The 17,990-nt window shown below is 37.0% G+C and overlaps 1 protein-coding gene across 1 annotated transcript in view; it reads right to left on the bottom strand.

The window, feature by feature from the left end:
- BUB1B (BUB1 mitotic checkpoint serine/threonine kinase B) overlaps nucleotides 1–17,990 on the bottom strand; it is a 49,259-nt gene that overhangs the window by 19,900 nt on the left and 11,369 nt on the right. Inside the window, exons 5-9 of the mRNA XM_032856854.1 lie at nucleotides 16,171–16,367; nucleotides 8,348–8,517; nucleotides 7,063–7,277; nucleotides 6,799–6,890; nucleotides 246–475 (exon numbers count right to left, since the gene is read on the bottom strand). Of these exons, the coding sequence (XP_032712745.1) occupies nucleotides 246–475; nucleotides 6,799–6,890; nucleotides 7,063–7,277; nucleotides 8,348–8,517; nucleotides 16,171–16,367 (904 nt within the window). The remainder of the gene's footprint in view (nucleotides 1–245; nucleotides 476–6,798; nucleotides 6,891–7,062; nucleotides 7,278–8,347; nucleotides 8,518–16,170; nucleotides 16,368–17,990) is intronic.

A 17,990-nucleotide genomic window follows, 5' to 3' on the forward strand; every position in this document is an offset into this window, starting at 1 on the left:
AAAAGGAAGAAGCCAACAGAATCATTTCATAAACAAGTATCTCATCAACTGTGTCAAGTGAAGCCAAGATGGCAAAAAAGATCAAGACTGAAATATGGCCACTGGATTTGGCAAAAAGGAGGTTTCTGGTGACCATGATCAGAGCTGCTTCACTGGAATAGAGGGAATGCTTGCGAAAATAATGGGCAGGGACAAAGATTACAATTCCCAAGAAATTTTGCTGTGAACTAGATCAATACACATACCTTCCCTTTGCTCTTTTAATTTCTTCCGGAAAACTTCAGCCCGGATCTCTTCAAAGGAGAACTCCCCCACCCCTGCATAAATCTTCTCCTTACAATACATCATCTTCTCTTTCTTCTCCTGAGACTCTTGCTGATGGCTTTGGACTCTTTGCAGGGGATCTCCTTCTTCCTTTCCAGGCTTTCTTGTGCTTAGAATATGGTTTATACTAGGTTCAATTTTACATGGTGTCCTAAAGAAGCAAAATAATTATTATTCACCATACAGGTCAAATGAGTTATTTCTTACATGTTTTGAAAGAACACAGGGACAATGTCAGTAGTAAGACTATGTATAATTGATTTCAAAAAATAAAAAAAAGAAGATGGAGAAAAGAGGCTAAAAAATAATTTATGTGGATTATCAACAATTATGTTCTGAGTATTATTCTGTTATAATGAGGAATGAAATTAGCCATAAGTTAGGATCATCAAATAGCTTATATTCCTTATAGGTAAAACAGATCTGAATATCATATCTTAATCAAACCCAGTATATGAAAAAAAATTAACCTACTCAATATAGCCCATTTGCTACTGTTTATCGCCAAAAACAATTAGAGTTAGGAATACAACATTCAGGAATGTGAAGTTCAAGGTTCTCAGCTGAAGGGGAAGAATGAAAGTGATAACACAGGTTTGAAAAGAATGAAGCATAAAATACTTCTAGCAAAATAGGGCAGATATTCTCAATCCTGGCTATGGACAGAATTACTTATATACCTTTTATTTTCTTATGTGTCTTTTCACAGCTAAAGATATCTGGTCCCAGGTCACCTGGTTAAGTCAGTTAAGCATTTGACTCTTGATTTCAGCTCATGTCATAATCTCAGGTCCTGAAACGGAGCTCCACATCGGGCTCCACACTCAGTGCAGAGTTGGCTTCAGATTCTCTCTCTCCCTCTCCCTCTGCCTCTCCCCCTGCTCACACTCCCTCTAAATAAAAAAATAAAATCTACACAAACAAACAAACAAACAAAAAAGCCCAGACATCTGGTCCCTACCCCAGATCTACTAAATCAGAACTTTTAATGGTAGGTACCAAGCATCTACATACCTAAAAGCCTTCCTCAACTTGTTCAACCTAATAAAGGACATCTACAAAAAACACACACAAACATCATACTTAATGATGAAAGTCTGAATGCTTCTCTTCTAAGATCAGGAACAAGATAAGAATGTCCATTCTTTTTTTTTTTAAGATTTTATTTATTTATTTGACAGACAGGGATCACAAGAAGGCAGAGAGGCAGGCAGAGAGAGAGAAGGAAGCGGGCTCCCTGCTGAGGGGAGCCTGATGTGGGACTGAGGCTCGATCCCAGGACTCCTGGGATCATGACCCGGGCCGAAGGCAGAGGCTTTAACCCACTGAGCCACCCTTGCCACTTCTACTCAAAACTGTACTGGAATTTCTAGCCAGGGCAATCAGGAAAAAAAAAGAAATAAAGCATAACTAAAAAAAGAAACACGACATCCAGGTGGGAAAAGAAGTAAAATGATCTCTACTTGCAGACGACATGATCTTATATACAGAAAATCCTAAGAATCTATAAGAACGACAAGGGCAAATAATGAATTCACCAAAAAAGCAGGATATAAAACCAATATATGAAAAACAATTGTGCTTTATACACTTGCAATGAACAGAAAAGGAAATTAAGAAAACATTTCTATTTGCAGCAGCACCAAAAAGAGTGAAGTACTTCAGAATAAAATTTTAAAAGTGTGAATAGACAAACACCAAAGAAGATATACAGAAGGCAAATGAGCATATAAAAGATATTCAATATCACACGTTATCAAGAAATTACAAATTAATATAATGAGATACCACCATACATCTTTAAGATCTGAAATACTGACAACACCAAGTGTTTACAAGGATGTAGAGGTATGAATGAATGCAAAATGGTACAGCCACTTTGGAAGAGAGTTTGGCACTTTCTTACAAAACTGAGTCTTATGATATAATCCAGCTATATGAGTTGAAAACTTATGTCCACATAAAACCCTGCACACAAGGGTTTAGAGCAACTTTGTTCATAATTGCCAAAATTGGAAGCAATTAAGATGTCCTCCCATAAATGGATGAACATCCACACAATGGAATATCATTCAGTACTAAAAATAAATGAGCTATTAAGCCACAAAAAAGATATGAAGAAAGCTTAAGTGCATATTACTGAGAAACGCCAGTCTGAAAAGCTTACACACTGTTTATTTCCAACTCTAGGACTTCTGGAAAATGTAGAAATAAAAAGACACAAAAGGATCAGTGTTTGCCAGGGACTTGAGGAAGGGATAATGAACAGGTGGAGTTAAGTTTTAAGGCACTGAAACTATTTATGTGACAAAGTAATGATGGACACCTGAAAAACCCATAAAACTGTAAAACACATTGGAATGAACCTGAATGTAAACTACGAACATTGGTTAATAATGTATCAGTATTGGGGGCGCCTGGGTGGCTCAGAGGGTTAAAGCATCTGCCTTCGGCTCAGGTCATGATCCCAGGGTCCTGGGATCGAGCCCCACATCGGGCTCTCTGCTCAGTGGGGAGCCTGCTTCCTCCCTTCTCTCTCTCTCCCTGCCTCTCTGCCTACTTGTGATCTGTCAAATTAAAAAAAAAATATATATATATATATCAGTATTGGTGCATCAAGAAGAACCACTGGAGGCAAGATGTTAATAGGGAGAACTGTGTAAAGGGTGGGGGAGGAGGAAGTATATGGGAACACTCTGTACTTTCTGTACACTTTTTCTATAAACCTAAAATAACTCAAAAAACATCTACTCATTTTTTTTAAAAAAGTGCACAACTTATATTCTGAAAACTATGATAAACTGTTGGAAGAAATGAAAGAAGATATAAATTAAAGATACTCCATGTCCGTGGATCAAAAGATTTAGTATTATTAAGATGGCAATATTCATTAAATTGAACACCAAATTCAGAGCACAATCTGTAATATAATCCCAGCTGGTTATTTTGCACAAATTACCAAAATGATCCTAAAATTCAGATGGAATTGCAAAGGGGCCAGAATGGTCAAAACAGTCTAAAGGAAGAGCTAAGTTGGGAGAGTTGGGAGACTCAAATTTCTAGATTTCAAAAGTTACAACAAATCTACAGTAATCAAGGATATAGCATAAGGATACACATGTAGATCAACGCGATAGAAAAGTCTCAAAAATACATTATGATCAGTTGATTTTCAACAGGAGTACCAAGACCATTTGTGACACCTGGGTGTCTCAGTCAGTTAAGCATCTGACTCTTGAATTCAGCTTGGGTCATGCTCTCAAGGTTGTCCGACTGAGCTCTCCATCAGGTTCTGTGCTGGGTATGGAGCCTGCTTGAGATTCTCTCTCTCTACCTCTGTCCCTCCTGAACCCCTCTCTGGGAAAAAAAAAAAAAAGAGAGAGAGAAGAAAAGAAGAGTACCAAGACCATCTAATGAGGAAAGAAGTTTTTTCAAACAACAACTGTATATCCACATGCAGAAGAATGAAGTAGGACTCCTTCCTTATATCAGACACAAACATTAGCTAAGAAGGATTACAGACCTAAATGTAAGAGCTAGAACTATAGAACTTTCGGAAGAAAACACAGAAGTAAATCTTCATGATCTTGAGCTAGGCAAAGCCTTCTGGGATACAACACCAAAAATACAAGAAAAAAAAGAAAAGAATAAATTGCACTTCATCAAAAATAATTTTTTTAAAGATTTTATTTATTTATTTGAGAGATACAGAGCGAGAGAGGGAACACAAGCAGGGGGTGTGGGGAACGGGGAATCAGGCTTCCTGCTGAGCAGGGAGCCCAAGGTGGGGCTCGATCCCAGGACCCTGGGATCATGACCTGAGCCGAAGGCAGACACTTAATGACTGAGACACTCAGGTACCCCTTCGTCAAAATTTTAAACCTTTTGGGCTTCAAAAGGTAACACCAAGAAAGTGAAAAGAAAAACAAAGAAAGTGAAAAGACACCTGATAGAATGGGAAACAATATTTGTAAATGATATATCTGATAAGAGACTTGTACTCAGAATATATAAATCCTTACAGCTCAAAAATACAGGGGCACCTGGGTGGCTCAGTGGGTTGGGCGAACAATTCTTGGTTTCAGCTCAGGGTGTGATCTCAGGGTCATGGATCAAGCCCTGCCTTAGGCTAAGACATCAGTGGGGAGTCCACTTGGGATTTTCTCTCTTTCCCTCTGCCCCTCCCCCCACTCACACTTGTGCTCTCTCTCAAATAAATAAATAAAATCTATTAAAAAAAAAAAAGAGGGGCGCCTGGGTGGCTCAGTGGGTTAAAGCCTCTGCCTTCAGCTCAGGTCATGATCCCAGGGTCCTGGGATTGAGCCGCGCATCGGGCTCTCTGCTCAGCAGAGAGCCTGCTTCCCCCGCTCTCTCTCTGCCTGCCTCTCTGCCTATTTGTGATCTCTGTCTGCCAAATAAATAAATAAAATCTTAAAAAATAAATAAATAAATAAAATAAAAATTAAAAAAAAAATAAAAAGACAAATAATCCAATTGAAAAATAGGCAAAGGATTTGAAAAGGCATTTCTTCAAAGAAATACAAATGGCCAATAAGCCCATGAAAAGATGTTCAACATTATTAATCATTAGAAAAAAAGCAAATCAAAACCACAATGAGATAACACTTCACACCCACTAGGATGGCAATAACCAAAAAAACAAAACCAAAAGAAAGTGAATAATAGCAAGTGTTGGTAAGGATGTGGAGAAACTGGAGCCCTCATTCATTATGGCAATTTGGGAACAAATTGTTTTCCTCCTTGGAAAACAACTGGAGAGTTCCTGAAAATGTTAAACATGGAGTTACTACATGACTCAGCAATTCCCTTCCGAGGTATATACTCATAGAATACGAAAACATATGTCCACAAAAACCCCATATACACAAATGTTCACAGAAGCATTATTCATAATTAGCCAAAAAGTTAAAAACAACCCAAACATCCAAACGGTAGCTGCTCTAGACAAGTTCAGGAACTTGCAAACAATCTGGTTTGACTATATGTTGGGGAGGAAACTGGAGATGTTAGCAGAGGCCACATCAAGAACAGTCTCATAATTAATCTTAAGGAGTTCTGGTTTCATCCCAAAGGTTATGGGGACCTAGCGAGGGATTCTGGTCAGGAAAATGAATCAATCAGATTTGCAATGCAGACCTGTGACAGCATAAAGAATGAATGGGATGAGTAACAATAGAAGTAGAAAGATTAGGTAGGTTGTAGTAATCCCAGCAAAGAATGATGGAGACATAGACACCATAAAGAAGACTGTTAAATCTATATAGGAATTAGAAATATATTGGTAATGGTTATTGCTAAACAAGATCAAAAACAGCGACAAATTAGGGGGAAATATTTGCAACTCCTATTAAAGATTTTCACTGATTATCTTAATCTATGAAGAGACCCTGGAACACATTATTAAGAAAACACGAACTAAAGAAAAGTGTTGCAGATAGGTCAAATAAGATAGCCATGAAGAAGAGTTCAAATAAAGTTCAACATTTTCTATACCATATTTATTTTGCCATAATTGTATTTATAGGTGATCTGAAACATTAGAAAAATTAAATATCCACAAATGTGTGCTAGCAATTTCTTCAGGTAATCTTTTTTAAAGACTCATGGGATTTTTTTTCTTTTCTTCTTTTTTTAAAAGATTTATTCATCTGCTTGAGAGAACGAGTGAGCACAGTGGGGAGGAGCAAAAGGAGAGTCTCAAGCAGACTCTGTACTCAGACGATCCCATGACCTTGAGATCATAACCTGAGCCAAACCCAAGAGTCAGACACCTGACTGCACTGCCCAGGTGCCCCTCATAGAAATTTCCTAAGAATATCCTCCCCTGTGTTGAGCTCTTATTAGGCAGAATTTTTTGTTATGAATCTTATCTATTTTTGCCTTCCTACCGTACCTAGCATGTAGTGATGATGGGTTACAGATAAGTTATGAGAAAACTCTGGCACCGGGGCACAGAATCTGACCCTAGTATTATAAGCTCTGCAGTGCGTATTAGACTAGATCTCACACTGCCTGATGATTTAAGTATCACCTATCATTCTTTTTCCTATAACAGAAATACTAAGGGTTAGGAAGAAAAAGAAAAAGTTATTCAGAAGGAAAGAGCAGGGTAAGAGGAAAAACTATCATAGTCTCTAATTACTGTCAAAACAAAAATAGAACATCTCACTTAAATCAAAGGGATTATCTTTGACTATAGCAATCTAAATTTAACCTATGAAGTTTATTCCTTAAAAAGAATTTACCAAATGGTCTTTTAGTCCTAATATACTCTAAAGAAGAAAGACATTAAAACACACACACACACACACACACACACACACACTCTCTCTCTCTCTCTCTTTGGTTACTTTCATCACTGTAAAGAAGGAAATGCCTTTGGGAACCAGAATAAAGGTGCCCCTGCTCACTCTTAATAATTACCCCCTCAAAACATCAGGAAATCAAACTCACATAACTGGCTGTTGTGCAGTTTCTTCAACATATGGAGTAAAACTGGGAAGTAGAGGGGGTACAGTGGTCACAGAAGCCGTACCACCACGAGGCTGGCGATGAAGAAGAAAATGAAAATTACCACAGTTATACATTCTGACAAAGTATATGCAGACCATGCCTAATCATTCAGGAGGAATTAAAAGAGACACTAAAAATACTCCTCTACACTAAATCTGAAGTCTTTGTTATGTTGGCAAGTACACTGGCTATAATAGTCCTTACCCTGTATTCCAAAGGTCTGCCTGTATTCCAAGGGCCGGGCTGCAGCTCATTTTCTTTGGCCCTGGACACAGGGGGTGCTATCCATGGCTGAACTGTAGGCTTAGACAACTCTCTTCTAGAAGCCTCATCAGCATTTTCATCAAAAATAGTAATTCTGGAATTACTTTGCCTCTGTTGAGGAACTGGATTTTGGAGTCCTCTGTTCTGGTTTGGAGCTAGGAGAAAAATATTAAAACTTCATGTAAAATCTTTAATTATCAACTGAGGTGCTAGTAAGGTATACCTAATTCTTCCTAAAGCCAAGGAGATTACCCCTACTACCATTGAAACAAGGTTTTTCTTTTTTTAAATTTTATTTATTTATTTGACAGACAGAGATCACAAGTATGCAGAGAGGCAGGCAAAGAGGGGGTGGGGAGAAGCAGGCTCCCTGCTGAGCAGAGGGGCTCTATCCTAGGACCCTGAGATCATGACCTGAGCTGAAGGCAGAGGCTCAACCCACTGAGCCGCCCAGGCGCCCCAAAGAGATTTTTTTAAACAATAATTTTTTTAAAAACTTACATGAATCAAATTAATAACTTTTTAATCTATTCTGTTTGTTACTTATACTCTCCCCCTCCTTTTCCTCACCTATAGTCTTTAATTTATAAATATGTTTAAAAAAAAAAAAAAGAGGGATGCCTAGGTGGCTCAGATGGTTAAATGTCTGCCTTCAGCTCAGTTCATGATCCCAGGGTCCTAGGGTAGAGCCCCACATTGGTCTCCTTGCTCAGCAGAGAGCCTGTTTTTCCCTCTGCCTGCAACTCCCCCTGCTTGTGCTTACTCTCTCTCTCTCTCTCTCTCTCTCTCTGACAAATAAATAAATAAAATCTTCAGGAAAAAAAAATTCTACATCTTCCTTCAATCATCATTCTAACATTGTCTAGTTTTCTCAGAGACTACCCTAACCTAAATCTTCATTTGTCAACTTAAAACTTTCTCTCAATGGATATCAGCTGAAATGTGCTGAATCTAGAGAAGACAAATTAGCCAAACAACTCAAACTCAGAAACTCTCGATGCTCCCTATATATTAGGTTTTTCTTAATTAAGATACAAAATTGCTGACATGTTTTGCTTTTACTGCATACTGTAATCTCAGCTCTCTGAAGACTTCCTTCTTTTTGCTACCTAGTATTCAGAAAACTAGGACACTGTCCACATATATATTTATACATTATCTTTTTACATAATTTGCCTACCGCCCGCGACTAAGAGTTTCCCATAATAACATTTAACAAACTTACCCTTAAGAGCACCTCCTACACGGCTGATTGGAGCTCTTGCTGTCTTTTTCCCTTTGCTTTTTAGTTCTGCCAGTGTGCTTCGTTGTGGTACAGAAGATCCAAAAACTTCCTCCTCCTCTTCTTTCTCAAGGGCCAACACAGTTTGCCGAGACACTCGAGCTTGGAATTGTCTAAGAGAATGGACAATTAACTTTTGGGGGAGATGAACACTACTCATTGGAATCAAAATTTCTGATTTATTAAAACAAGGGAGAAGAAATATAGAGAAATAGCCCAAAGAAAGTGTTTATTCTCTTAGGAATAAAGAAAGCTACCTTGAACTCAGAGAAAGTTTGGAATAGGATGATTTAACTTCCCCTTTAAGGTCCAAGGCTCAATCAATTGGCATACTCTGAAGAGCACCCATTAGGCTGATCTCAGGAGCAGATCGGGGTGACTAAGGTTAAAGAATTTATTAAGCTCAGAGTTCCCACCAACTTTTTAAACTTACAAATTAAGTTGGAAGAGTAAATGAGCATCCATATACTCTTCACCTAGATTCAGCAACTGTTAACGTCTTGCCACATCTATTCTATCACTGTCTATGTCTCTTGTTCTCTTTAGGCACATTGCTCACCCCCATACAATTTTTTCCTAACCCATATGAAATGAAGTTGTATTCCACATGTCATTTTACTTTAGCAAAGCTTGCAGAAGTTTGAAGATTAAATTTCCTGTGCTGCTGAAGTTTTACATATTATCAAAAGGGTAAAAAAGCAGAATAAACTGTAAATGCTGGCCAAGAAGGAGTAAGCCTGTGATAGCCTCTCTCTCACTGGGTAGAATTAAAAATTCTAAACAAAATACAAAAAAAGCAACTGAGGCCTCTGAAAAGTAAACAAAAGCAAGTGGACTGTAGAGAGGAGTCAAACTTGAAGATACAAACCACACAGGGTTGCTTCCTGTTTTTTTTTTCTTCTTCTCTTTTCTGTTGTGGTTTTAAATTGTTGCAACAATGGTGTGGGAAGCTAAAACCTCATCTTTCTGGCCAAAGTACTGGGAAAAGGGGACTCTGAGGGCCAACCAATGTGGGAAAGATACTGGAGAGGATGAGCTGAAGCAGGGGATCTCCTAATTCTCTACATGAACTGGCACAAGCCCTGGACTCACTCCTGAGCTATGCATACAGAAGGCAGGCCCAAAGCAGCACAGAAAAGGCTTTGAGAACTGAACTGATATAAACCATTGGCCAAGTCCTAGACTAACCACTGAGCAGCCTACACATGGGATAGACCCAAAGGTCTTGAAAATTGAACTGCCAATGGAACCACCACCCACATGAAAAAGAACTTATGATATCTAAAGGTTGGTTGCCTGGTAAGACAAAAATATCAGATTCCCCAGAGAATATTAACCAACAGGACTCAGTCTAATAACATAGTAATGGGATAAATGTCCAGGATATAATCCAAAATGACTTGACAGAGAAAGAGCCAGGAAAATGTGATCAATTCTCAAAGAAAAAGGCAATCAACACATATCAAAATCAAGATGACCTAGGTATTGGGAATTTCCAGACAGAAATTTAAAAGCAGCTATTATAACGACACTCCAAGAGATAAAGGTAAAAATATCTGAAATGACTAGAGAAACAGAAGTTCTCAGCAGAGACAGAAAAACTATAAAAAAGAATCAAATGGAAAATTTAGACCTGAAAGACACATTATCTGAAATAAAAAATTACTGGATGAACTCAATATCAGAATGGAGATGGCTAAGGAAGGAATAAATGAACCTCAGGACAAATCAACAAAAATTAGCCACTCTGAAGAACAGAAAAAAGAAAGGTTAAAAAAGTAAAAACAAAGGCAAGAGCAGTGCCTGGGTGGCTTAGTTGGTTAAGCATCTGCCTTCAGCTCAGGTCATGATCCCAGGGTCTTAGGATCGAGCCCCATTTTGGGCTCCTTGCTCAGCAGGGAGATTGCTTCTCCCTCTGCTTCTGCCTGCTGCTCCCCCTGGTTGTGCTCTGACAAATAAATAAATAAAAATCTTTTTTAAAAAAAGTAAATTAAAAAAATAAAAACAAAAACAAAACAATAAAAAAGAGCTTCAAGGACCTATGGAATAATATCAAAAAGTCTAACACATGTGTAACTTTAGTCTCAGAAAAAGACATATAAGTGCAGAAATCAATAATGGCTGAAAACTTCTCAAATTTTGGGAAAGGTACACATTTACTAATTCAAAAAGCTCAGTAAACCCCAAATGGATTCAATGCAAAGGTAATCACACAGAGACACATCATATTCAAACTTCTGAATAATAATGTTAAAGAAAAAATCTTAGGGGTGCCTGGGTGGCTCAGTCGGTTAAGTGTCTGCTTCCTCTCAGGTCATGATTCCAGGGTTCTGGGATCCAGTCCCATGTAGGGCTATCTGCTCAGCGAGGAGTCTGCTTCTCCCTTTACCCCTCCACCCTGCTTATGCACTCTCTCTCTGTCAAATAAATTAAAAAAAAAAAAAATCTTAAAATGCACCCAGAGAAAATCAACATATTACATATAGAGAAGGAACCATTCTCGTCAGAAATCAGAGTCCAGAAAACAGTACAACATCTTTAAAGTACTGAAAGAAAAGAACTGTTGAAAGGCACCTGGATGGCTCCGACGATTAAGTAGCTGCCTTCAGCTCAGGTCATGATCCCAGGCTCCTAGGATGGAGCCCTGTGTCAGGCTCCCTGCTCACTGGGGAGTCTGCTTCTCCCTCTCTGCCCCTCCCCACCGCTCATGCTCTCTCTCTCAAATAAATAAAATTTAATATAAAAAAAATAACAACAACAAAAAAAGAACTGTTGACCCAGAATTCTACATCCAGCGAAAATATCCTTTAGGAATGAGGATGAAATGAAGACATTCTCAGATGAAAAAAAACTAAAGGGGCGCCAGGGTGGCTCAGTGGGTTAAGCCTCTGCTTTTGGCTCAGGTCATTCCCAGGATCAAGCCCTGCATTAGGCTCTCTGCTCAGCAGGGAGCCTGCTTCCCTTCCTCTCTCTCTGCCTGCCTCTCTGCCTACTTGTGATCTCTCTGTCAAATAAATAAAAATAAAAATAAAAAAAAGAAGAAGAAAAACTAAGGCAGTTTATTAGCCATAGGCCCACTCTAAATGAATGGCTAAACAAACCTCTTCGGGCTAAAGGGAAATTATACCAGAGGAGAACTTGGGACTTAAGGAATGAAGAAAGAACAAAAATGATAAATACAAAAGACCATTTTCCTCCATAGTTCTTTAAAAACGTAAGGCTGTTGAAAACAAAAATTTTAACATTGTCTGGTGGGGCTTTCAGCATATGTAGATGTAATACATATGACAAGTATACCAAAAAAGTAGGGAAGATCAAGGGACCTATATAGTTATAAAGCTTCAGTATTTTCTTACTTGAAGTGGTAAAATATCAACTCTAAGTAGACCATGAAAGGTCAGGTATGTTTATAATATACCCTAGACAACCACTAAAAAAACAGTAACAGACAAAAAAAAGCCAATAAAATAAATTAAAATGAAATATTAAAAAATATTCAGACAATCCAAAAGAAGGCAGGAAAGAGGCAAGAGAGGAACAAAATATATAGAACAAGTAGAGAACAAATAAGAAAATAATAGATCTAAATCCAACACAATAATTAAAGTAAATGTTCTAAACACAACATTTAAAAAGATATTATGAGAGCTGATGAAAAAACAAGGCCCAACTATTCGCTGTGTATAAGAAACCCACTTTAAATATGAAGACATGGGATAAAAATGAAGAAAATCCATACAAAAGCCTGCATCATGAATGTTTGCAGCAACATTATTTCATAATAACCAAAAAAATGAATACAACCCAATTGCTCATTAATTGATGAATGGATAAACAAAATGTGGCATAGCCACTGAAAGGCATATTACTGAGCAATAAAAAGGAATGAGATACTAGTATACAACAGAACTATGTTCATCAATAATGAACATAGTATGACGAACCTTCAAAACAGTATGCTAAGTGAAAGAAACCAGTCACAAAAGACCACATAACTAGGATTTCATTTATGGGCAAAGCCCAGAATAGGCAAATCTAGAGAGAGAAAGCAGATAAGCAATTGCCTGAAAGTGGATGAGTGGGGATGGGGAGTGATTGCTAATGAGTACAGGGTTCATTTTGGGGTGTTAAATATGTTCTAAAATTAGATAGTGGTGGTCACACAACTCTAAAACTGTTAAAAAAAAAAAAAAGGAAGGAAGGAAGAAAGAAAGAAAAGAAAAGAAAAGAAAAGAAAAGAAAAGAAAATCCGAAGAAAAGAAAAGAAAAGAAAAGAAAAGAAAAGAAAAAAGAAAAGAAAAGAAAGAAAAAAGATATATCATATAAAGAAAAGAAAGCCAGACTGGCTGTACTAATATCAGACCAAGGAGACTTCAGAACGTGTATGACCAGGGATAAAGATAAACATTGTATAATGAAAGAGGGATCAGTGTATGCTTCAGAATTTCAAAATATATAAAACAAAACAAATGGGACTTAAGAGAAAAAAATAGACAAATTCATAATAAAAGGGACTTCAAAATTCTCCTCTCAGTAACTGATAGAACAAGTAGACAGAAAATCAGCAAGGAAACAGAAGACCAGAACAGACTACCCATCAACTTGACCTACATAACATTTAAAAAACATTCTACCCCTGAACAGCAGAAAACATATATTTTTCAAGTGTCCATAGAATATTCACTGACAACAGAACATATTCTGGGCCATAAAAAAAAACTTAATTAAAAAAAAACTGAAACCATACAAATGTTCCCTGACCTTAATGGAATTAAACTAGCAATCAGTAACAGAGAGACATCTGAAAAATCTCCAAACATTTCCCATTAAATTAATTCACTTCTAAATAACCCAAGTCAAAGGAACAATATATGTGAAATTAAAATATTTTGTGCTCAATGAAAATGAAAAATACAGTATTATATCAAAATTTGTGGAGTATAGGGCACCTGGGTGGCTCAGTGGGTTAAGCCTCTGCCTTCGGCTCAGGTCATGATCTCAGTGTCTTCCTCCTCTCTCTCTGCCTGCCTCTCTGCCTACTTGTGATTTCTCTCTCTGTGTGTCAAATAAATAAATAAAATCTTTAAAAAAAAAATTGTGGTGTATAGCTAAAGCAGTGTTAAGAAGGAAATTTTTATATTAGATAAGACAGATCTAGAATTAGTGAAACAGGTTATCACCTTAAATTAGAAAAAGAGCAAGTTAAACTTAAAGCAAACACAAAGAAGGAAATAATAATAAAAAAAAATTGAAGAAGAAAATAATAAAGAGCAGAAATTAATAAAAATAAGAAGAAAAAATCAATTAAGAAAAAGCAATGAAACCAAAAGCTGGTTCTCTAAAAAGATCGATAAAATCGGGGCGCATGGGTGGCTCAGTCGTTAAGCGTCTGCCTTCAGCTCAGGTCATGATCCCAGGGTTGTGGAATCGAGCCCCACATCGGGCTCCCTGCTCCCCTGGAAGCCTGCTTCTCCCTCTCCCACTCCCTCTGTGTTCCCTCTCTCACTGTGTCTTTATCAAATAAATAAATAAAATCTTAAAAAAAAATCAATAAAATCAATAAACTTTTAGCTAGACTGAGGGAAAAAAGAGAAAACACAAATTATGAATATCAGGAATGAAAGGGGAGAGATACCTATATAATATACAGACATTAATAGGAAAATAAACACTATAAACAACTCTATGCTCCTAAACTCATAGATGAAATGAGTCAATTCCTCAAAAGACAAATACTATTAAAAGCATACTCAAAGAAATCAAAGATCTAAATAAATGGAGAAATATACCAAGTTTATGCACAATACTAATCAAAATCCCAGAAGCTAATTCTAAAACTTTTACAGTCAAAGGAACTAGAAGATCTAAAAAGAAGAACAAAGTTAGAGGTCTCCTATTTACCTGATTTCTAGACTTACTATAAAGCTACAGTGATCTAGATACTGTGGTATATACACTAATTAACAGATATATAGATCAGAACAGAAAAACAGAAATAAACCTACATAAATACTTTTTTTTTATGTCGAGTATGATTTTCGACAAAGGTGCAAAGTCAGTTCAATGAAGAAAATCTTTTCAACAAGTGGTACAAGAACAAATGGAAGCTTGTGTGCAAAAAAAAAAACAAAACCTTGATTAATACTTTCTACAAAAATTAACTCAAAATGGATCAGAGATCTAAATATAAAAGTAAAACTACAAAGACTTGAAGATTGGGGAGCCTGGGTGGATCAGTTGATTGGGGGCATCCAGCTCTTGGTTTTAACTCAGATCGTAATCTCATGGGTCATGGGACTGAGCCCCATATCAGGCTCCGTGCTCAGTGGGGAGTCTGCTTAAAGATTCTCTCCCTCTGCCCCTACCCATCCTTGTGGGATCTCTCTCTCTAAAGTAAATAAATAAATCTTTTTTTTTAAATTAAACATAGAAACATAGAAATACCATATAATCCAATAATTCCACTATTTGGTATCTACCCAAAAAAACCCAAAAACACTAATTCAAAAAGATATATGCACACCTATGTTTACTGCAGCATTATTTACAACAGCTAAGATATAGAAGCAACCTAAGTGTCTCTCAATAGACAAATATGGAAGATTATTGTGTGCTTATGTGTGTGTGTGTGTGCGTGTGTGTGCACGCACACACACACACACACACACATTATGGAATATCATGCAGCCATAAAAAAGCATGAATTGGTGCCACTGGTGACAACATGCATGTACCTAGAGCATATTATGCTAAGTGAAATAAGTCAGACTTAAACAAACAAAAAGCAGAATAAGACCTACAAATACAGAGAACAAACTGTTGGTTGCCAGAGGGGACAGGGGTGGGTGGGCTGGACAAATGGGAGAAAAAGAGAAGAAGACACAGGCTTCCAGTTATGGAATGAATAAGTCATGGGAATAAAAGCATAAGAATAATAGCATAAGAAATAAAGTCAGTGATACTGTAAGAGTTTTGTATGGTGACAGATGGGCGCTACACTTGTGATGAGCACAGCATAATTTATCAACTTGTCCAATCCCTATACTATACACCTGAAACTAATGCAATGTTGTGTATAAACTATACTCAAATTTTTTTTCTTGAAATTTCAAGATGAAAACATAGGAGAAACTGTTGGCAACCTTCCACTACACAGAGTTCTCATGATCCATGCAAAAGTAAGTAAGTTAGACTTCTGCGAAATTAAAAAATTTTGTTCCATAAACACACTATTAATAGAACAAATAGACCATAGTGAAACTGGGAGAAGATTTACAAGTCACATACCTGACAAAAGACTTGAATTCAGAATATCTATCTTTAAAGCAGAATCAATTTAACAACCAAAATGCATTATGCTAAATGAAAGCAGTCAGATTCAAAAAGCTACAGTGAATGATGCCATTTATGTGATATCATGGCAAAGGCAAAACTATAGGGCTGGAGAATAGGATCAATGGTTGCAAAGGTTTGGGAATGAGAGTTATGTGTTAAACTACAAAGGCAGAGAGCATAAGGAAATCCTATGGAGTGATGGAACTTGATCATGGCAATGGTTACAGGTCTCTATTCATTTGTGAGAACTTATAGAATTGTACAACAAAGAGTAGATTTTACTATATGTTAAATATAAATTGGTCTTTTAAAAAATTAAACCGTAACTAAGGAAATTTGCCAATCCATGGAGAACATTTTATTCAGATGCAAAACCAATGATTTATATCTATTAGTTTTAAAGAGGGAAGACAAGCTCTAGAGAAGCTTACCGGTGCTGTGACTGTAGTCGTTCCAGTGGTTCCGCCTTCTGTTGAATTCCTTCCTGAAATATCTTATCTGCCTTCTTAAAGTTTTCTCTAGCTTCATATTCTTCAGCCCATGAGATATAGAACTGAGCAAGTGAAACACCGATCCCTTGGCTGTGTAAATAACTGTACATATCCAAAGGCTCATTGCATAAATGTCCCTGTAACAAATTAAAAGCATTAACAGTTAATCAATTTCTATTCACTTACTGTCTTTTATCTGCCAGAAAATCACTGGAGTTTTATGTAGTTTCTGCATTGAAAAAATATGTATCTGTTATAATACAATGTTATAAGGACTCTACTGGGAAGACTTAAAAAGTAGACAAAAGAAATTAATTTGTAAGAAAAGGGATGAGAAGGAAAGACCCCAAGAAAGTATGACATTTGAGTGTGGCATTGAAGGAGGAATAGACATATCTGGTAGAGAATGGGAAAGGAAGGACATTCTAGACAGAGAAAATGGTATAAGCAAAGACAGAGACTTAAAGTTTGTAGGGATGCAGACAAGACAGGAGCTTGGAAAAAAGGGTGTAACAGGTCTTAAATGTTAAGATAACTAATTTTAAATCTACCTGATAGTGAATGTATGTGTGTAGGGTGGAAGAGCTGTAAGCAAGGGAATGACATGGTCAAATCTGTATTTTAGGAGGGTCTTATAAGACCAGATATAATGTAGATAATTCTAGTAGTAAGAAGGTAGGGGAATGGCTCAATAAAAATCCCACATCATTAACAGTGCGACATATATTTTTTCCTTAAGGAAAAAAAAAGAACATATATCATTTTACACAGGTAAAGGGGTTTTTATCATTTTATAAAGTTTTAATCACAAGAAAATTTGCTTTTATTCCACTTAATTGTCCATCATTCATTTTTCCATGTTGCTGCTTATTCGTTATTTTTAGATAAGTAAAAAATATTCCACCCAGAAATCTTCCATCATTTAGCCACTCCCTATTTTTTGGATAGACAGCTTCTACTTTGCCCCATTACAATAATTTCTATAACAAATATCTTCATGCACACAACCTTTCATGTTTCATATTACTCCCTTAAATAAATTCTTAGAAGTAGAACTATGTTAAACAGTAACAAATTGCCCTTTTATTAAAATATTTTTATTTATATATTTATTTGACAGAGAGAGAGAGAGAGCATGAGCAGGGGGAGCAGCAGAAGGCAGAGGGAGAAGCAGACTCCCCACGGAGCAGGGAGCCTGATGCAGGGCTCGATTGAAGGACCCTGGGATCAAGACCTGAGCCTAAGGCAGACGCCTAATGGACTGAATCACCCTAAATCACCCTAAAAAGCAACAACTTGCTTTCTAAGAGTGTTGTACAAATTTTAAAATGCTAGTAGTTATTCCCAAATACTAATTTCACAGAAAATACCTAATTTTAATTTCATACAAAAATGGCATTTCAAATAAATAAAATCTTTAAAAAAAAAAAAAAAGGGACGCCTGGGTGGCTCAGTTGGTTAAGCCGCTGCCTTCGGCTCAGGTCATGATCCTGGGGTCCTGGGATCGAGTCCCGCATCGGGCTCCTTGCTCGGCAGGGAGCCTGCTTCCTCCTCTCTCTCTGCCTGCCTCTCTGCCTGCTTGTGTGTACTCTCTCTCTCTGACAAATAAATAAAATCTTTAAAAAAAAAAATGGCATTTCAGTGTTCTAACTAGGAGTTCTTATACCACAAAGGAGGCTAACATTTTCTCCTATTTATTTACTAGATATATTTTCTCTCATCTCTATCTGTTCCTGATTGTCTAGCCTAGGTTAAGTCCT

The sequence above is a fragment of the Lontra canadensis genome, unplaced genomic scaffold (assembly GCF_010015895.1).
Source record: "Lontra canadensis isolate GAN:19392208 unplaced genomic scaffold, GSC_riverotter_1.0 scaffold12, whole genome shotgun sequence".
In the NCBI taxonomy this organism is placed as follows: domain Eukaryota; kingdom Metazoa; phylum Chordata; class Mammalia; order Carnivora; family Mustelidae; genus Lontra; species Lontra canadensis.